Below are 22,562 nucleotides of genomic sequence, written 5' to 3' on the forward strand. Positions count from 1 at the left end.
AATAGCCATTTTTTAATCCAGCATGGTAATTACATAACCTGGGTTCACTAACTGTAAGTGCTATGAATTTAGAAAACCAAAGTATAATTTTTGCTGAATTCTTCTCTTCTGATTCCATGAGAGAAATAAAAAGTTTTATAGAAGCAGGAAAGAGACACACTTCTCTTCCATTTGAGGATACTACATCCAGAGTAAAAACTATTCCCAACTAATAGAAAGCAATTCACATTAGCTACCAACTGAGAAAAGTTTAAATTAGTTTTAGAGAAATTAAAAATAATGTTAGAAAGAGAGCTCAAAAATTACTCCTCCTCTAAGAGACTGCCAGCCAATCCAATTATTTATTCACTCCAAAAAATCTAGCAATACTATGTTTAGGTTGTTGTTTCTTTTAAGATAATATAAACTGTAACCATGGTCTCAAAAGAGTGCTGAAGAAATCATGCTTTCTTCGGATCCTAAGGAAAGAAAGGCAGCACAGACAGAAATCTCACAAAGGGGTTGAGAAATACTTCCATTTTTGTTAAACTACAAAGGACTCTTGTCTTCAGGAATTTATAAACACTCAGGCTCTGACATGCAGTTTAAAGAAGCAGGGTCATTTCAATTTCATTTATTAAGATCAATGTTAGATTATTTTTTACAGAACACCTTCGGGGTTTTATCCAATTCTCCAGGACTTCATCTAATTCAAATATCTTCTGTCCTTTTCCCAATTGTGCTCATTGTCTTTAACATAATAAGAAATTACAAATTTGATATTTTCCTATGTATACTTTTTGGCTTTTTTTCCATTAATCTTCTTTATTTACAGTCCATTTTTTAAAAAAAATCATCAACTCCTTAAATCCTCCAAATACACTGCAATGATTCTCATGTTTTCCTTGCCATTTAATATATTGACAGAGCTTTTAAAAACTGCTTTTGAAAAAAAACTAACATAAAGCAAACTATTAATACTGAGCATTTATGAGTGTGGGGTTACAGGGAACTCTCTTTCTATATTATGTATTTTCATGGTATTTAAAGTTTTTTAAATAGCACATAGAATTTCCTTAATAAGCACAGAAGTTTTAGATAGTATTTTTACTATATCCATGGGCATTGCCCTTTCATTTTGAATATTCTCCCCTAAATTTAATTTGCCATAGTAAGAAAATAAGTCTTGTTACAGCAAAAGGAAAAAAGGAAGTTTCCAAGTGTTTACCAGTCAGTAGCCTCAGCTGAGTGAATTACAAAGAAGTACTAGAAACTTTTTAAAAATCATCAATAATTAAGAGTATGACTAAGATTTGAGATTGGGGTATTTTCCTCCCAGGGGAAAAATGTACAAAATCTTTGCAGTAAATCAATGTAACCCCAAAGCTTTTGGAACTGGACTTAGTTGTATTTATTTGGTTTACAGTGCTTCTTGTAGAATAATAATTAGTCACAGTGCAATTTCTGTACACCACCTCTAAAAGGCCAAGTTCAGTATAATATATGTTCAATTTATTAGATAAGACTTTAAAAGATACACAGCAAATTTAAATTCCACCAGGGCAACTGAGAGGTCCCGAATAAACCTCCTAGACTGCAGAAGAAAGTTCTATATCAAGTCTCTTCTCATTTACTTATTCTTGCCTTCTGCCAAGAGCAAACAGAGGAGCTCAATATAGCAAGGATTACAAAAGGGAAAGAATAGGAGAAAAAATACATTATATTAAACAAAAAACCCCTCTTAAACACATTTCCAAAGTTGGCATTTTGATTTCAAAGGTCTGAAATTTTATATTTACAGAGTCCTAACTGAATTTGTCACTAAATACATCAAGGCGGTACCTTGACGCCCACAGTAAAAAGTAAGCTGAAGGATTCCCAATTTCACTCACAAGTACAGTAGCCTTCTCTTAATCTGTGATATCTCTAATAAGGGGGCAGGGTCAAAAGAATGTGGCAGAAAGCAAGGAGAGCAGCAGCTGTTCTTGAACTTTTCTTAGTCAGAGAAGAGACAGAAACTGAGAAAAGTCCCAAATTGAGATTTGTTAACAAGAATTGAGGGGAAGAAAAGAGCTTTTTAAACAATACTCACTATCACCCTTTATGCTAGGCTTTTATTTCAACAAAATTCTAAAATACTAGAGCAATTTTGATATATTACCATTAGTGTAAAAACAGGGTTTTTCCTCTTAGACTGAATGGGTACTTCCAAACTGTATATACCCTCTAGCTTAAGATATTCACTTTTCTCAAAAGAGTTAAGCCTATAGAAAGTACACTCACTTTGCATAGCCTCCTTCTGGTATAAAATTTACAAAGAGTGTTTAATTAGCAGCTCTTCATTCCTGCTTGTATCACCAAATGCTCTCAACAGTTTCTCAACACATGGATAATTAAAGCATGATGAAAAAACTGTTCCATAGATTAGTAGTATATGACAGAAGATGTGGGTAACTATCCTTATGATAGTTTTACTTGGGAACTCAACAAGTAATCCATATTTGACTTGACTGTGATCAATTTTAGAACAACCTACTGAACTAACCACATTAGTGTCTACTTCCAGTAAATCACAAACACATTACCTAGAGCAGTTTCTATTTTCCCACTCATGTTACTGAATACTCTACAATACGTGCATCATAGTACTTAAGCTCCAAAATCACTCTAATATGCAGGTATCACAATATTCACAATTTACACAGTGATGTCACAGATTATTTAGATTTTAACTGATAGTTGACCTAATACTAGAAAAACTATCCATTTGCTAGATTCTTATTGTTAATAATATAATTATTTTTGACTTTCTAAAACACATTAAAATACAATTTTTTTCAAAGCATTTGAAAATAATTCACCAAGTTGTTTTTCTATCTCCAAAAGATGTGGGAAAAAAATCAGGCAAAGAAATTAAAATTGTATATAATAACTAGGGCTAGAATTCAAGTGCTGCCTGTGTTGCCCAATCCCAGTCTCGTGATAAGAACACAAAAGACTCAGAGAGAGTGGACTGATAGTTGCCAGAGGGGAGGGGGTTTGGAGGACTGGGTGAAAGAGGTGAAGGAACTAGTAACTACAAATTGGTAGTTACAAAATAGTCCCAGGGATATAAAGTACAGCAGAGGGAATATAATCAGTAATATTGTGATAACTATGCATTATGGTGCCAGTTGAGCACTGGAAATATTGAGGAGAACGCTATGTAAAGTATATGATTGTCTAAACACTAAACTGTTCACCTGAAACCAATACAAAATAAAACTGAAAGGAAAAGAAAGAACACAAAAGACTCAAAATATAGTGGTGCTCTCTAAAGATTTTGATGAAAATATGGCTGCAGGTCAAATTACATTTTTAGAAATACATCCACTAAATATATAGTAAAAATTTGATATAGTTATTTTATGGTATGGATGTCAGTCATGTCCTGTCACTACCACTTTTTCTTTCTGTAAGGTTTTCTAAAAACTGATGACAGGTAAGAAAGGGAGAGCGGGACAGGGGAGAGCAACAGGGAAAAGGGCGGGGCAACTGTAACTGAACAACAATAAAAAAAGTCAACAATCCATGGTATAGGTGAAAATAACCTACATGTCATGCCACCTCAAGCCTCAGCCTACTCTTACGACCAGTTCCCAGAGAACATTCTCCCGCATTCTTAACATAAACTTCAAGTTCACCTCTATTGTCTTAAGCCATCTATGGCACCAACATGCTGTTCTTATCCTTCCTATTTCTGTCTTCTTGGCATACGAGTCTTTTGGTAAGTGTCTGCTGTAAACTTTGTGAGTGCACTACCCTTAAATCCTGCCAAAGCCTGCCAAATAGAACTCACTGATCATTCACTTTATTAAAGGAGACTGACAGTGACCAGTGGGGAGAAGGAAGGGGGATAATGGTGGTAAGAAGAGGAAGAACTAGTTGGAAAACATGTACGAATGACCCATGGACATGGACAGCAGTGTGGGAACTGACTGTGGGAGCAGGGCAAGGGCTGGGCAAAGGAGGGCAAAGGGGGAAAAATTGGGACAACTGTAATAGAATAACAATTTTTTAAAAAGTGTTCCTTTAAAGGAAACCTATGCTAAACTACTTAGCTCCTTTGGTATATTTTTTAAGTAATCCAACTTATAAAAATGTGATTGAAAATAAAAATCTCAGGTATATTGCACTTGTATGAAGCATTCTAAATTAAGACAAATATAGTTCTTTCTTATAACTGCATAAGCCTGTTCTGTCAACCACAGTTTACATTCAATACCATTCTGTCCCAGTTTCAGATGTACAACAAAGTGGAAGCATAGTTCTTTACAGAGTTTGATAAATCTTTGAGCTCTAAAGTCCTTTACATAAACAAGTTATTTGCATCAATATTTTTAGAGAGATACATGTCTGAGTGCTGTCATCTTAATGACCATATTTGTATTTATTTCATTAATGGCAAATGTAAATTTCACAGTATTTAAACTAGTCATGGGAGTATCTCCAAGCAACCAGAAATAACCCTGTACTAAGAAAGAGAAAATATTTGGTGAGTTGATTTGATATATTTTACTCTGTGATCCCCTGATATTCAAAGTGCCTTGTGCAGCATCTCCAGAAGACTACATTTGCACATAAAATCATACAAACAGAAATTACTGAGTATCTACTGTGTGTCAGAATCTGTGCTGTGCCTAGGTATTCAGTAAAATACAGAGTCTGTGTACACAGCTGTATTTTTGCACTATTCCCTTGATATTTCCATAGTCAACACAAGAGTACAAATTTTAGCACAGTAGTGAGCATATAGTAAGTGCCAAATATACACTTACTTGACTGATATTAAAATACCAAAATTCATTTGAAACTAATAATTTTAGTTGATCCCATTCTTGCCCACCCCTCCCACCCTTATACTGTGGGATTAGCAGACAATATGTCCCAAAGCAAAAAAGAATTTCCATATTCTTCATGAAGATACAAAGGAAGAATGGGAAGGGAGCATGCTCTTATGTTATATTAAGAGTATAATACATTTTTCTATCACTGGCAACATGTAAGAATAATAAACAATACATGTTAAAGAAGTAAATAAATTTAGCATGTTGGCTTTTGAAGTCAGAGAATGTCTGAACTGCCAAAACACCATACAATAAGTATTAACTAAACTTTATGATAATATTCTTGAATTTACATTTATTATTTTTGTTTATATTACCTAAGCCAGAAACAACCTTCTTCATATTTATGCAGCATGTGGGATTCTACTCCAAAGTTGTAACAGAGAACAAGAAGATAGTTGACCTGCAATAGAAAAAATAGGTCAGATTCATGATTTATTTAACACTAAAATATCTAGTCTATAGCCATAACATCCTGAATGTGTCTCATCTCATCTTAACATTAAAATATCTATACAGCCCTGACTGGCATGGCTCAGTGGGCTGCATGTCATCCTGCAAACTGAAAGCTCGTTGGTTCAATTCATGGTCAGGGAACATGCTGGAGTTGCGCAGGCCAGGTCCCTGGTTGGGGGCACATGTGAGCAACTGATCAATGTTTCTATAGCACATCAATGTTTCTCTCCCTCTCTTTCTCCCTTCCTCACACTCTAAAAATAAATAAATAATCATTAAAGAAATATCTATAGAGATTACACTGAGCTTTTGGTAAAGATGGCAGTAAAGGTAAATGCAGTACTGGCATCCTTCAACAACCATATTAAAATTATAATTTAACTGCAGAACAAGCATCATGCAGAATCACCTGAAAACTAGCTGAACAGAAGTCCTATAACTAGAGGTATACAAAAGAAGCCACACTGAAACTGGTGGGTGGGGCAGAGTCATGAACAGGCTGGTCCTACAGCCACATGTGACAGTTAGAAATTGTGAGGACCATCTCGGCTGCTGAGGTCCTCCTAGAGGAGGAAGGCACCCCAGCCGCACTCAGGCCCTCCAGCCCAGGGTTCCAGTGCCAGGAAGAGAACTCCCCATATATTTTGGCTGTGAAAACCAGTGGGGATTCCTTTGCTTAGTCCTCCCCCAACAGAGCCAGAAGGCAGGCACACTACCTGCATCTCCATCAACCTGGCTAACACTGTTCACATAGCCCTTGTAATTCCCTGACACCTCACCCCACTCAACCTTCAGGCTCTCCTGAGCCGTTTCCAGTGGCTTTTCCGTACAAACAGTCTCTGTACTGGCTCATGCTGCAGACTTTCCTAAAATCTCTCAAAGGTCCAAAACCCCAAACAATAGCATCTGGCCTCAGTGTTACCCATACACTTGCTAAGCAGCCCCAAGCCCAGCATTAGTGATAGACAGCCTTAGTTTGTAGCTTAGCTTCTCCTGGGCACCTCCAAGTACAGCACAAGTGGCAGCCTTCTGCATATCACTCTGTAGCTCATGTCAGGTAGTTCCAGGCAGGGAACAGGTCGTGGCTGATCTTGGAAGGTGTCAGAGCCAGCATACCTGGTAGAGAGCTTCAGACCATGCCAGAGAACCACCACACCATCTCCACAAGAGATACACTCAAGGGACAAATTCAGTGGGCACCAGAGTCTCACTGAAGGGTCAGCACCTGCATATCTGCTGCAGTCAGGGCCAGTCCTCACAACCCATCGATCTTGGGGAAAATCCCTCTCATTGACATGCCAATAGCAATCAAGGCTCAACTACAAGAGCAGTGTCCACACAGGCCACGTGGAGGAACACACCTGGAATGCCCAGCTCAGGTGACTGAGGAGGCTGTGCCCTTGGACCCTACAGAACACCTACTGCATATGGCCACTCTACCGTGACTGGGAGAAATAGCAGCTCTACCTAATACAGAGAAATGAGCACAGGGAGGCAAAAAAAAAAAAAAAAGAGGAGACAAAGAAACATCCCAAATGAAAGAACACAACAAAACTCAAGAAAAAAAAAACTAAATAAAATGGAGAAAAACAATCTACCAGATGTACACTTCAAAAACACTGGTTATAAGGATGCTAAGGGAACTTAGGGGAAGAGTAGAGGGACAGTGAAAACTTCAACAAAGAGACAGGAAACATAAAAATGGAGACAGAAAACATAAAAGTTAGAAATAAAGAATATAGTAACTGAAATGAAGACTATGTTACAGGGGATCAACAGTAGAGTAGATTAAGCAGAGGATCAAATCTGTGATTTAGAAAATAAGGAAGCAGAAAACAATCAGAACAGCAAAAAGAAAAAAAAGAACCTAAAAACTGAGGATAGTTTAAGTAGCCTCTGGAAAAACTTCAAGAATACCAACGTGTGCATCATGGGAGTGCCAAAAGGCGAAGGAAGAGAGCAAGAAATTGAAAACCTATTTGAAAAAAAAAAATAATGAAAAATTTCCCTAACCTGGTGAAGGAAATAGACACACAAGTGGAAGAAGCACAGAGTCCCAAACAAGATGAACCCAAAGAGGCCCACACAAAAACATGTCATAATTAAAATGCCAAAGGTAAAGGACAAAGAATCTTAAAAGCAGCAAGAGAAAAGCAGTTAGTTACCCACAAAGGAGCTGCCATTAGACTGCCAGCTGATTTCTCAACAGAAACTTTGCAGGCTAGAAGGGACTGGCAAGAAGTATTCAAAGTGATGAAAAGCAGGAACCTATAGCCAAGACTGCTCTACCCAGCAAAGCTATCATTTAGAATGTAAGGACAGATAAAGAACTTCCCAGACAAGAAAAAGCTAAAGGAATTTATCACCACCAAACCAATATTACAATAAATGTGAGAGGATCATCTTTAAGAAAAAGGAAAAAACATTAAAAATATGAATAATAAGCCCTAGTCAGGTGGTTCAGCTTGTCGGAGAGTCATCCCATACACCAAAAGGTTGTGGGTTTGATACCCAGTCAGGGCACATGCCTAGGTTGCAGGTTTGATCCCTGGTTGGGGTGCACACAGGAGACAATCAATTGATGTTTCTCTTTCATATCATTGTTTTTTTTTTCCTCTCTCCCTCCTTTCCTTCATCCATTCCTCTCTTCTCTCTCCCTTCCTCTCTTTCTAAAATCAATAAACATATTCTCAGGTGAGGATTAAAAAATATATGACTAATAAAATGGCAATAAATACATATCTATCAATAATTACTTGAAATGCAAATGGATTAAATGCTCCAATCAAAAGACAGTAGCTGAATGGATAACAAAACAAGACCTGGGGGGGGAGGCAGAGACAAATGTATTTTAAAAGTAAATAAATTTAAAAAATAAATAAATAAATTAAAAAAAAAACAAAAAAAACAAAAACACAAGACCTTTACATATGCTATACAGGAGACTCACTTCAGATCAAAAGACAGAGACCGAAAGGAAAGGTATGGGAAAAGATATTCATGAAAATGAAAATGAAAAAAAGAGCTGGGGTAGCAATAATACTTATACTAGACAAAACAGACTTCAAAATAAAAGCTATAACAAGAGACATGAAGGATCCAGCAATTTCACTTCTAGGCATTCATCTGAAGAAATCCAAAACACTATATTGAAAACACACATGCATCCCTATGTTCACTGCAGCACTATCTACAATAGCCAAGATATGGAAGCAACCTAAGTGTCCATCAATAAATGAGTGGATAAGTAAGTGGTATGCAGCGAAATATGACTCAGCCATTAAAAAGAACGAAATCTTGCCATCTGTAACAACATTGATGGACCTAGAGTATGTTTTGCTGAGTGAAATACGTCAGACAGAGGAAGGCAAATGCCATATGATTTCACTTATATGTGGAATCAAAATAGAAAATAAACAAATAAGCAGACCAGAAACTGACTTGTAAATACAGAGAACATTTTGACAGTTGCTAGATGGGAGGAAGCTTGCGGGGATGGGAGAAATAGGTGAAGGGATTAAGAAGCACAAATTCGTTGTTACAAAATAGTCATGGGGATGTAAAGTGAAGCATAGGGAATATAGTCAATAATGCAATAACTATGTATGGCATCAGATGGGCACTAGATTTATCTGGGTGATCACTTCGTAAGTTATATAAATGTGTAATCACTGGGTTGTACTCCTAAAACTAATATAATATTGTGCATTGACTTTAACTAAAAAATTTAAAAATATTAATTAAAAAAGATGATGAATGGAGAATCAAGATGTCAGAGGAGCGAGTAGAAGTCACACTGACCTCCTCCCAGGACCAACCTGGAATTACAACTAAATTGTGGAGAAATCACCCGGAACAAACAACTGAACAAGAGCGAGAGAGGTGCAGAAGAATCGGCTTTAGCGCAGTCTAAGTGGTAAGGAGTGCAGTACAGACTCGAGAAGGTGGGTGGGGCACCCACAGGTGGCAGCACCAGAAGGATATTGAAACGGCCAGTTGGATCCCCCTGAGAAGAGAGGGGTCTAAACCAAAAGCGGGGATCTCTAGCCCACAGCACCCGAGCCCAAAAAGTACACAGAAAACAGCCAGCTGTGCAAAGTGGCAGGGTTGCTCTCTGCCAGAGACAGGCGGCTGGAGACCCAAAGAGTAGTTTAAAGGGCCAACACATAAATTTTTATTTGCAGCCACTTACCCTGGTCTCCGGCAAAGGTGGGGATAGAGTGGGCTAGAGATGCCTGAGAAGAGACTGGGGAAGGAGGCTTTGGGGAGAGAACTGAGAGAGTAGCTGGCGGGATCTCGGTGCTGACTCTTCCCCCATGTGGCAGCAGCCATCTTGCTGAGGCAGAGACCATGCCCCCTGAGCAGCACCAGTGTCAAAGGACCCAACAGCCCCGCCCCCAGGTGGGATTCCACCCCGCCCTGAGCTGTCTAAGCCAGCCTGCTGAGTGCAGAGTGAATTGATTAACAGCTGAAGGAGACAGCCACAGAGAGTAGATTACTAGAAGTCTCAAACACACTGCCTAAGGTCAGACAGGGTCAACATCGGACATCATCAGAGGCAGATCCAGAAAGCAAAAACAGAGGTCTCCATCCATAGAGGTTCACACCACAAAGTCAGGAAATCAAGACAGATCAACTTAAGAAGCAGAAGCAAAAGAGAAGAGTCTCACAAATAATGAGAAGACAAAGAAATACGCCCCACTCGAAGGGAAAGGAGGAATCCCCAGAAAGAGAACTAAATGAAATAGAGGCAAGTAAACTATCAGATATTGAGTTCCAAACAACAGTTCTAAGGAAGCTCAATGAGCTCAGTGAGCTCAGAGAGAATTACCAAAAACTACAGGGAAACTATGAGGAACTTACTGCAAACTATATCACCATGAAAAAGGACAAAGAAACTAACAATAAGAAGCAATAGGAAATGAAGAATACAATTTCTGAATTGAAGAACACAGTAGAAGAAATCCAAAGCAGGCTAGATGACGGTGAGGACTGAATCAGCGAGCTGGAGGATAAGGTAGAAAAAAGTTCCCAGAAAGAGCAAGAAAATGAAAAAAGACTCAAAAAGAATGAAGAGGCATTTAGGGAAGTGCAGGACAACTTGAAATGTAATAATATCCATATAATAGGGATACCAGAAGGAGAAGAGGATGAGGAAGAGATAGAGAACCTGTGTGAAAAAGTCATGATGGAAAACTTCCCCAATTGGAGGAGAGAAAAAGTCACACAAGTCCAGGAAGCACAGAGGGTCCCATTCAAGAGGAACCCAATGAGGCCCACTCCAAGACACATCATCATTAAAATGGCAAATATCAAAGACAAACAGAGAATACTACAGGCAGCAAGGGAGAAAGAGGTAGTAACATATAAGGGAGCCCTGGTACGGCTAGCAGCTGACTTCTCTACAGAAACACTGCAAGCCAGAAGGGAGAGGCAAGAAATATTGCAAGTCATGAAAAGCAAAGGCCTGTAACAGAGACTGCTCTACCCAGCAACGCTCTCAATTAAAGGGGAAGGCGAAATAAGGAGTTTCCCAGACAAAAGAAGGTAAAAGGATACACCTCCACCAAACCGACACTGAAAAATATGCTAAAGAGACTGCTTTAAGAAGATGAAGTAATAGAATCTATGAATACCCAGTTCCTTTCACAGTCACCCATACTTGATATTACCAATATTTTTAATGCTTATTAATCTGATTGTGACAATGATGTGTTATTTTAATTGTTCTTTTACTATTTGTTGAAACTAACCCTGTTTTTGTATATTTCTTGCGTATTTCTCTAATTTTTTAAAAGCTTTAAAGGACTTTTTGGTATTCTTTATCCATTTACTGATTAAAGGTTTGTAGAACTTTTTTCCCTAAAAAAACCCAAAAAACAAAAAAACCCATTAACCATGTTTTAGATTTGTTGCAAATCCTTTCCTATTCTATTCCTTGTCCTTTAACTTTTTTTATATGTGTATTACTATATAGTCTTAAATGTTTAATACAGTCATATTGTCAATATTTATAGCTTTTGGGTTTGAATATTTTACTTCAGGGCATGAAAAATATTAGTTCTATTTTCTTCTAAAACTCCTTAGATCCTACATATTGATTTTTAACTCACCTGAATATTTCTTGTATAATGTGTGAAATAAGGCTCTATATTTGTTTTATTTTAAGTAATAGTGGCCCATGCACCTTATTTGTTGAATAAGCCTTATTTTCCCCATTTATCTGAAATATCAACTTACTCATATATTATATTGTTAGACAGATACATACGTTTGTCTCTAGAATGCTCATTATATTTCATTTATCCACTTGCTTATTTCTGTGCTGGTGTCATGTTGCTTTAATTGCTGAGACTTATAATGGTTTTAAATTTTTTAATATTTTATAGTTAACTTTGACATTTAAAGAATAAATAAATGAAATCAATCTGCATTTAAGAAAGAAAGAGAGAGAAAGAGAGAGAGATGGAACTCCTACCTTTTGTGACAACATGGATGGAAGTGGAGAATATTAAGCTAAGTGAAATAAGCCAGTTGATGAAAGACAAATACCATATGATCTCACCTATAAGTGGACTCTATTCAACAAAATAAACCAGAAGCACGAAACATGGAGCAGACTGAAAGTGATCAGAGGGGATGGGGAAGGAGGACAATGGTGGAAAGAAGGGGAAGGGACTAGACAAAGAACGTGTATGAATGACCCATGGACATGGACAACAGGGTAGGAATTGACTGTGGGAGCAGGGGGTGGGGTGGAGTGGGTGGAGGGGGGTAAAGGGGTAAAAACTGAGACAACTATAATAAATATGATTTATAAATTAAAAAAATAAAAAATGTAAAAAAAAGTCTAGTTCAAAAGTAAATAAATAAATAAATAAATAAATAAATAAATAAACAGAAATAAAATGAGATCCTACAGGATTAGGGTAGCCCAAATTCCCATGGCTGGTGTCCTTATTAATAAAGCGATGTGACACAACATCTACAAAGCATCCAATAAAGAAAGGTTAAGCCAAAAAAAGCCACGTGGAGACACTCAGATACACAGGGGAGATTGCCTTGTGAAAACAGAGGCAGAAATTGGAGTGATGCATCTGAAAACCAAGGAATGCCAAAGACTGCCCACATGCTGGAAAAGACAAAGAATAATTCTTTTCTAGAGCCATTAGAGGGCGCATGGCCCTGCGGATACCTTGACTTCAGTCTGCAAGCCTCCAGGACTAAGAGAGAATAAATTTCTATTTTTTTTAAGCAAAAAGAAATCCAGTATGACTACATAATTAGTGTGTCCAATTACAATAGCAGTTCAGAGTCTTTAAGACATACTTCAAGTGCTCTGTACATCACAATAACCCACTCTTCCTTCTCAAAACTTCTCAATTTATTTAAAGAGCTACAAAATATTCAGGTTGGGACATTAGTTATGTATGAAAAAGTAACACAATATAGTACTAATAAACTGAAAGGTCCTTTAATAACAGGAACTGGAAAATCTAACCATTTCCCAGCAAAAGGACAGGCTAACATTCTTCTGTAGGCTGTCAGATTCAGAAAAAAGTTTCAGAGAGTATATTCAGAGCCAAAAAAATTCACCATTGAGGAGAGGAAAAAAATGACTTTTTTCCAAAATAAGACAACTTCAAAAAATTCTGAAGTTCTGAAATGTGTCCAAAGCACATTTTTAGTCTTAAGACTTATTTAGAAAGAATTTGTTTAGTCGTAAGACTTATTTTGAAAGAATTAGTGGGACCCTCTTTAACAACAAAAATTTTCTTTACTTAAATTACCATTGAGATAAAACCAGGAATAAGCATGTGAATGATGCCATAAGGAAATACTCTTTTATGAGTTAATCAGTATCTCAGTCTCTGCATCAATGCCATCCTAATCTTGCAGAATTTTCACCTGTCAAAATACTGGCAAATGGCATAAGAGAAAAAAATTTTTAATTCTAATTATTTATCTAAATATCCCTTTCAGGAACCATCTATCCAGAATCTGATTATGCCCATATAAAGGAGTCCTGTATAGGTTTTACCTCAGTGAGACTACAGAAGCAGATCACCAATTAGGAATCTGAGATCTGAGGCAAGTTATTCATAACTAATATGTAAAGACCTGTCTTGCTTCAAAAAAAGGTTCCCCTTTGAATTACAGTACATTCAAAAGTCCAGTGTACATGCTTGAGCACATCAGACCAACTGTGTATTTAAAATCTAAAATAAAGGACAGTCTTGGTAATGTACGTCTCCCAAAAATCTAGACGTATTTAAATGCGTTCTTGACACGTCAGTGGAAAAAGCTTAACTCATTATATGCCCCAGAACCCACAGGTTCACACAGGGACACACCAATTATGTAGTTATACTGGAATTATGCAGCCCACACCCACTTGCTGCAGAGAGGCCTGCAACTAATTGTACAGAGGAAAATAGAAAATAAAGCTTTTGATGAACATTTAAGTGTACTGAATATTTATTATATTCCCTCAGTATTTGTCTCTGCCCTCAGAATCCTGGCAAGTGTACCTATATTAAATGCTACTTTCTAGGGTAGAAAAGGATACACAATAAATTCATGAGAACCTAGAAAATACTAAAATATGTTTCAAGAGATCCAATGCATATTTGCAATGTAATGACAAAAAAAAAATCTTTTGACTACCAATACTCCCCATTCACTCATTCATTTATACATTCAATAATAAATATTTACTAAGCATTTCCTAACTATTAGGCATTAGAGATACATCAGTAAACATAACATAAAAATCTCTGTCCTCATGAAACATTTCTAATGGGGTATGAAATACTAAGATTCATAAAAATATCTCTGAAAAATATGTTCCTAGTCTTCTGTGGAGTGCTAACATCTCATTTTGCAAGCAATATACAATGGAAATAAAAATACAAAGGTAGATCTCCAAGTCTATGAAATACTGGTTTTTACTAATGCATTATGGGATCCCCAGGACCCATAGGATCTCTAGAACCTCCAGCTACTGCTATGTCTCCGGGCCTAGAAAGGACAGCTCCAACTGAATGCCTATTTACAATGCCGAAATAAGATTATACAGAAGATTGATCACTAACTTTCCACTTTGTTACAAGGCTTTTTATTTTTAATTAACTAGATAACTTCATTTTCCGCAAGTTATTTTGTAAATTGTGTTTTTAAAATTCAGTAAAAACCAGCCTGCTATTATTTTCCCAGTCCCAAACTCCGAACTATGTTTTCTGTGATTTTGTTGTCTTTTAAACATTTATAGATTCAATTATAATAGTGTAGTAATAATTGAATGATAATTGCCTGGCTTTCTTCCTTAATGGCTTTAAGACATTTACCTTCTAATCCCTCCATTATTCAGCTTTCTCTAATTCTTGGATTATCTCAGTAATAATAAACAACAGACCATTAGTTATTTCTCCTGATGTTCTAAGATACAATTTTCAAAACACTTCATTTGCCTCTGAACAATAAGCATTACCTCTGCCTTCAAGTCAACACCTTACAGTAATTCCTAATCTAGTCTTGGGATACAGGAAAGATGTCTCAGGAAAAAATAAAAGAGCTGGTTTACTTAATTAATTCCTTTTAAAACACTGTGTTAGGCCCCGGCCGGGTAGCTCAGTTGGTTAGAGTGCCATCCCATATGCCAAGGTGGCAGATTCGATCCCAGGTCCAGGTCCGGGGGTATACAAGAAGCAAACAATGAATGCTTAAAAAAAAAAAACCCATTATGTTAGCATGTCTCTAACTTCTACCTGGTCATATCCTGTCATTATCAGATTTCCTGTTCTAGATTTCAGGTCCTTTGTCTAAAACTTAAGCACATTTGAAAAACATCCTAAATACTTTCATTGATCTTTAGAATTAAAGCCATGACTTTGCTAACACTTTAGTCCTATCAACCAAATAAAATAACTCTCTGGACTTAAAGGTCTTTTACTAGTAGCCTCATCCTGATGAATGCATAATTTCTCTTCTGTCATATATCCTATGTCCTCTAACTCTTCATCTCTTTCTTCTCTCTGTACATTTCCTTTTCCCTTCATCAGCTCTAACACTACCCAAGATAGCAAAAGTTTTCTTTCCCTACACACCACCTAAGAATATCCTGTCATATCTTTCAATACACAATTCAATGTCCATTAACTCTACAAAGCATATTAAAGAAAGTTCTCTGTCCTCTAGTAATTTATAATGTGAGATAAACAGCAATAGAGCTAAAAGAGATGGTAAAAACATGCAAACAATCTGAGAAATTATGCAGACAAAATTATTAGAATTAGTAAGAGAACTCAGAGAAGTTACTGGATGTTAAATAAGCATTTATAAACATCTGCATCTTTATACATCAATGACAAAAAAATTCAAAAATATAATCTTTAAGCCCTGGCCAGGTAGCTCAGTTGGTTGGAGCATCACCCTATGCACCAAAAAGGTGGTGAATTCGATCCCTGCTCAGGACATATACCGCAGTTGTGGGTTCAATCCCCTGTTGGGGTACATGTGAGAGGCAACTGATTGATATTTCTCAGTCTCTCTCTCTCTCCTCTCTCTCCAAAATCAGTAAAAAACATATCCTTGAGTAAAGATGTTTTTTTCTGTTAAAAAAGATTTAATCTTTAATATATCACTTATGGTAACAATCAAATGTAAAAATTATAAAACTATGTTGAAATACATTAAAGATTATATAAATTAGGATATATAAAATTTATGGATAGGAAGACTCAATATTACAAAGATAATGAAGTTCTCCAAATTAACCAGTAAATCGAATGCCATTTCAATTAATATCCTAATAGTTTTTTACCAAACTTGACAAGCTGACTCAAAAAATTAATATGAAAGAATAAAAGGCCAAGAACAGCTAAGACAATATTGAAGAACAACAAAGGAGAAGGACTTGTTTGTGAAGTTTGTTGGACACTGATCTAATGTCTGAATCTCATCACTTGGCGTGTTGATTCTGGGCCCCTTGGGATGTGCTCCAGCAGAGGACAATGTCAGAGACTGTTTATGCCTGGCCCTTGGCAACTGATTGAAGTTATAAGCAATCTACAGTTTGTGGCTGCTTCTGCTGGGCCTGGTTGCACATGGAAAGGTCCAAACTGAACTCAAAGGCTGGCTTTTACCAGCACTGGGCCTGGGAATGGGCCAGCAAACGTCCCAAGGCACCCCAGGATCCGCCTCCACCTGCCTCCGCCTGCCACTTCTGTGATTTTCTGGTCCAAATCCATAACCTGGTCTAATCCTGAGGAAACTCTGAACACTCAGATTAAGGGTAGAGAAGTTAAAGAAATGTTGTTAAAGGGTACAAATGTGAAACTAGTAGATATGGAGATTTAATGCACAGAACAATCAACAGTCCTGTATCATAAATTTCAGAATTGCTAAGAGACCAGAGATTAACTGTTCTCAACACACACACAAAAAATGGCCTGTGACCTAGTAAAGGTGTTAGCTACTGCTGCTGCAGTAATCATATTGCAATATATAACTGTACCAAACCAACACATCATACAGCTCAACCTTACGCAATGTTATATGGTCAATTATCTCTCAATAAAATTTTTTTAATTAAAAAAAGTAAGTCATGTTCTATAAAATGTCTGGCCTCTGGTCTTCAAAATGGCCAAGGTTATGAAAGTCAATGCAATAGTGAGGAAGTGTTCCAGATAAAAAGAAACTAGGACCCAGGTACAATCCTATATTGAACCCATTTTGTATAAAGGGCAGTACTGGGAAACTAGAATGGGTTCTCTGGGCAAAGGGTAAACCAGGATAAAACCAGCAGTTCTTTGAACCATTCTTGGAACATGTTTTGTAAGTACAAAATTGCTTTAAAATTTTTACAGCTGAGAAGACTACCTAGCATGTAACTGGCAATATATAAATATTTACTGAATTAAATTCTACATTATAACATGAAACTTGGAGGTAAAATAAGACCAATCTCACAAGTGTAATTTATGGAGCCCCGGGAACATTCTCCTTAACATCCAAACATATCTTTGTTACCAATTCCCTCTGTGATAGTAAACATGAAGTGGGCAGAGGCACTGAAATAGGGGAGAAAGAATAGAGAAGGGAGATAAAGTGGAAAAATAAAAACTTATTAACTCTGGAAATTTGATGAGATGCAGTCTGGGAAGCAGGCTTTATTTACCCTATCAAATATCTCACATCTCCAAATCCCAATACAGAAAAGTACTATAGCCGTGATATTATTAACTGCTTGTCAACCTTGCCAGCAGAGAAATAAACTTATTTTTTTCTTTCTTTTATCACATATCATAAAATATGGAGGAAATACTATCGAAATGGTTTGACAATAATAGGGAAAGCAAAGAAATTTTAAGGAAAAAAAACCATATTTATTTTTAAACACCCTTTCTAGTATAAGAGGGAAGACCCACAAAAAACCTGAATTATCTTCTGGAGGGCGGGCCCTTTGTAGTACAGGCTTCCCCTGCTAGGTGAGTGTTCTAGGAACCCATCTGCATCAGTGTACCACTTGGCCTTGTTGTGAGAGGCTGAATTCAGCTTCAGGGAAATTTTTTTGAAGACTTTTTCAACCCGTTTGCCCATTTCACCGTGGGTGATTTACAAGTGCGCCTGCCCACACTGCACTGAGTGTTCAGCAGTTTTTGACCAAAAACAGCATTACCCCTGTGTCCAACCCTCCCTATTCACCCAGTGTTGCCCAAGCAACTTTTTTTGGCTCTCCAGATGAAAAAAGTCCTCAAAGGGAAACATTTTGCCAATGTGGAAGAGGTGAAACAAGAAACAACAGAAGCACTAAAAGGTACCAAAATGGATGTGTTCAAAAACTTTTTGAGCAGTGGAAAAAAATGTCTCGATAGGTGCATTGCATCAATGGAGAGTACTTTGAAGGTAACTAAAGTTTAAACATGTAAGAAAAAAGACACAACTTTTTATAAATAAATTCTGGTTTTTTTGGGGTCCCCTCAGTACAACAAATGAAGCAAAATATTTCAAAGATCAACTAAGTAGAACTGATTTCATTATAATCTCTAAAGGGTTGCATAAACTGGTGATAATTCTTCCTAAAACTTGACATAACATTTTCAAAATCTTCAAGAATAAATGCAGAAATTTTACTCACCATTTTAGGAAGCCTCATCAACATATCTTTACAGCGCAGTATACATGTAGATGCTCTTTGAAAATCCCCTTGAATAATTGCCTGGGAAAGTGAAAAATGTCAACAATTAGTTAAAATGAAATAACAAGATATTTGTCTACAAGTCAATTTTAGCATATTTAACCGTTATTTAAAAGCCATAATTTGTTTTCTAATTCTTTTAACAATACTAGTTAGTCTAAATAAGCATAATAACAGGCTCAAAATACAGAGAAATAAGAGGTAATAATCTTGGGCAACAGAAAATTGACACTGAATGACTGAAAGTCATTTACTTTTTGTGAAAATGTCAAAACTGGTGCACAATCTTAGGTTATTATATTATGATATAATGCCACATCTAACAGATACTTCCTGGGCTTGAATAGATCTTATAGTGGAGGAATTTTTAATGTTAAATAACAGTCTTGTCCTAAAACAGGCTCACAATAACCTCACAGTCTAAACTGCTGTGAATGTCTGCTATTACCGTAAAGGCAGTTTAGTACACTCTCATCTTGGAGCCAAAAGAATTACTCTTATGTTTATTATGCATAACCTTGAACCTTATGCTCTCATGGCTTCAATTTTGTCATCTATAAAATGAGGACACTGTACTAGCTTATCTCTAATTTCTTTCAACAGTTTTATAATTTTCAGTGTACTAGTCCTGCACTTCTTCTGTAAAATTTATTCCTAAGTATAATTTCTAAATAAAATTATCCCTATTTTCAAATGACATGATCTTGCATATGAAATATCCAAAGACGTCCACAAAACTCCAATAAACAAGTTTATCAGGTTACAGGTTACAATTATAAAAATCTATTGTATGTCTATCCGTTAATGAAATTAAGAACTTAATTCCATTTAAATTAGCATCAAAAAACAAAATAATTGGGAATAAATTTAACAAGAGAACTGTAAGACTTGTATACCAACAAAAAAACTACGGGAAGATATTAAAGAAGACCTAAATAAATGGAAATACATTCTATGTTCACAGATCAGAAAACTTAATACTCTGAAGATGGCAATAGTCCCCAAATTGAACTAGAGATTCAATACAATTCCCATCAAAATTCTAGCTGGCCTTTTTTTTTTTTTTTTTTTGGCTCCCTGGATGAAAAAAGTCCTCAAAGGGAAACATTTTGCCGATGTGGAAGAGGTGAAACAAAAAACAGCAGAAGCACTAAAAGGCATCAAAATGCATGTGTTCAAAAACTGTTTTTGAGCAGTGGGAAAAAATGTCTTGATAGGTACATTGCATCAATGGAGAGTACTTTGAAGGTGACTGAAGTTTAAACATGTAAGAATAAATACACAACTTTTTATAGAAATTGGTTTGCTGATCTTAAAACTCATGTGGAAATTTAAGGGACCCAGAATATGCAAAACCATTTGGAAAAGAACAAGGTTGCAGGGCTCACACTTTCCCATTTCAAAACTCACTACAAAGCTAGAGTAATCAAAACTGTGGTACTGACACACAGATCAACAGAACAGAATAGAGAACCCAGATATAAACCCATACCTTTATAGTCAATTAATATTCAACAGAGGAAGCAAGCACATACAATGGGCAAAAGATAGTTTATTCAATAAATGGTGCTGGGAAAATTGGACAGATACGTGCAGAAAAATGAAAATACACCACCTTCTTACACCACACAGAAGAATAACTTCAAATGGATTGAAGAGCTAAATATTAGACTCCAAACCATAAAAATCCTAGAGGAAAATATAGGCAATAAGAGCTTGAACATTGCTTGTAGAAATATTTATCTGATATATCTTCCCAGGCAAAGGAAACAAAATAAAAAACAAATGGGACTACATCAAACTAAAAAGGTTTTGCACAGCAAAGGAGACCATCAACAAAATAAAAAGACAACCCACAGACTGAAAGAACATATTTGTCAATACATCTGATAAGGGGTTAAATCCAAAATTTATAATGATCTTATAAAACACCACCAAAAAAAGCAAACAATCCAATTAAAAAATGGGCAAAGGGCTTAAATAGACACTTCTCTAAAGAGGACATACATATGGCCAAAAGATATATGAAAAGATGCTCAATGTCAATAATCATCAGAGAAATGCAAATTAAAACTGCAATAAGATGTCACCTCAGAGCTGTCAGAATGGCTATCATCAATAAATCAACACACAACAAGCACTGGCGAGGATGGGGAAAAAAGGGAGCCCTAGTGCACTGTTGGTGGGAATGCAGACTGGTGCAGCCACTGTGGAAAGCAGTATGCAGGCACCTCAAAAAACTTAAAAATGGATCTGCCTTTTGACCAGTGATCCTGTTTCTGGAAATCTATCCAAGGAAACCCAAAACACTAATTCAAAAGAACATAAGCACCCCTATGTTCATTGCAACATTATTTACAATTGCCAAGATATGGAAACAGTCAAGGAGTCCATCAATAGATGAGTGGATAAAACAACTATGGGACATTTACACAATAAAATACTACTCAGCCATAAAAAAATAAGAAAATTTTACTCTTTGTGACAGCATGGATGGACCTGGAAAACATCCTAAGTAAAATAAGCCAGTCAGAGAGAGACAAATACTGTAGGATTTCATTCATATGTGGAATCTAATGAACAAACAGAACTGAAATTTTATGTCCACATAAAAACCTGTGCATAAATGTTCATGCCGATTTTATTTGCAATAGGCAAAAACTGGAAACGACCCAAATTCTTTCAACAGTGAACGGCTAAACTGGTACATCTATATCACTATAGAATATTACAAATAAAGAACAAACTGTTGATACGCAAAACTTAGATGACTGTCAAAGGAATCATGCCATGTTAAAAAGGCCACTACCAAAAGGTTATATACATTTATATAACATTTCCAAGTGACAAATTTTATAGAGGTCGGGAATAAGTAATTGGTTGCCTGGTACTGGGGTTGGAGGATTGGATATAACTCCAAAGGAAAGCACAAAGGATCTTTTTAGTAATGGAACTGTTCTGTGTCTTGATTGTGGTGGTTACATGAATCTATCCCAGTGGTAAAACTGCATAGAACTATAGGAACACACACAAGTTGATGTAAAACTGGTGAAATATGAACAAGCTTTATGGATTGTACCAATGTCAGTTTACTAGTTTGACAATTCACTACATTTATACAAGATGTTACCATGGAGGGAAACTGGGCAAAAGGTACACCAGAATTTTCTTTACTTCCTGTGAATCTCTAATTTTTTCAAAATAAAGTTTTTAAAAATCACATTAGTTAATATCACTGTCGATTTTATCATAAAAGTTTACGTATCTGGAGGATGTCAAGTTCATAGTAGAGGTACAAGTTTTCCAAAATTCTAATTTTTACTTAAAAATTAAATTTTATCGCTGACAACAACTACTGTCAGTGCTTTCCTTAACATCACGTTCCCACTTCATTCATTTTTATGAAAATGTCTGCTAGATACTCAAGTCTGAATGAACAAATTTATCTGTCATTCTTTCCAGTAAAAATGGTATTCTGTGAAAACAGAAGTAGTTAATTCAGCTCAAAGTCAAACAATCACATAAGGGCCTTTCCTGAAGACAACCATTGGACTTCACTATGCACAAGTGCTCTTTTTCTTTTTCTTTACATATATTAAAACAATATATACTCAAATTTCAAGATTTAATAAAATCAATTTTTTAAACCAAATCACAGGGGTATTTTTTAAGTTAATACTGGAGTTCTTTTTACTGCAAGTCTGTAGCGGTGAAGAACACAATGACTACTAGTAAAGGGTGTGCCACTGTCTTGGTTCATGTTAAAAGTGACAGAAGTTCTAGCCCTGGCTAATGTGGCTCAGTGGACTGAACTACAGCCTTCAAACCAAAGGGTTGCTGGTTCCTTTCCTGGTCAGGGCACATGCCTGGGTTGCGGGCCAGGTCCCCAGTAGGGGGCACACAAGTGGCAACCACACGCTGATGTTTCTCTCTCTCTCCTCCTCCCTTCCTGTTCTCTAAAAATAAATAAAATATTTTTAAAAGTGTCAGAAGTTTTACCCACCATTGCTTTTGCACCACCAGTACAAATGTCAACAGAGCAA

General features: G+C 36.4%; 1 protein-coding gene across 1 annotated transcript in view; it reads right to left on the minus strand.

Moving 5' to 3' along the window:
* TEX11 (testis expressed 11) overlaps positions 1-22,562 on the minus strand; it is a 156,101-nt gene that overhangs the window by 103,099 nt on the left and 30,440 nt on the right. The window contains exons 7-8 of the mRNA XM_054574233.1: positions 18,460-18,540; positions 5,183-5,268 (exon numbers count right to left, since the gene is read on the minus strand). Of these exons, the coding sequence (XP_054430208.1) occupies positions 5,183-5,268; positions 18,460-18,540 (167 nt within the window). The remainder of the gene's footprint in view (positions 1-5,182; positions 5,269-18,459; positions 18,541-22,562) is intronic.

This window comes from Pteronotus mesoamericanus, unplaced genomic scaffold, assembly GCF_021234165.1.
Source record: "Pteronotus mesoamericanus isolate MK-2021 breed Mesoamerican mustached bat unplaced genomic scaffold, CSHL_Meso_final contig_256, whole genome shotgun sequence".
NCBI classification, from domain to species: Eukaryota; Metazoa; Chordata; class Mammalia; order Chiroptera; family Mormoopidae; genus Pteronotus; species Pteronotus mesoamericanus.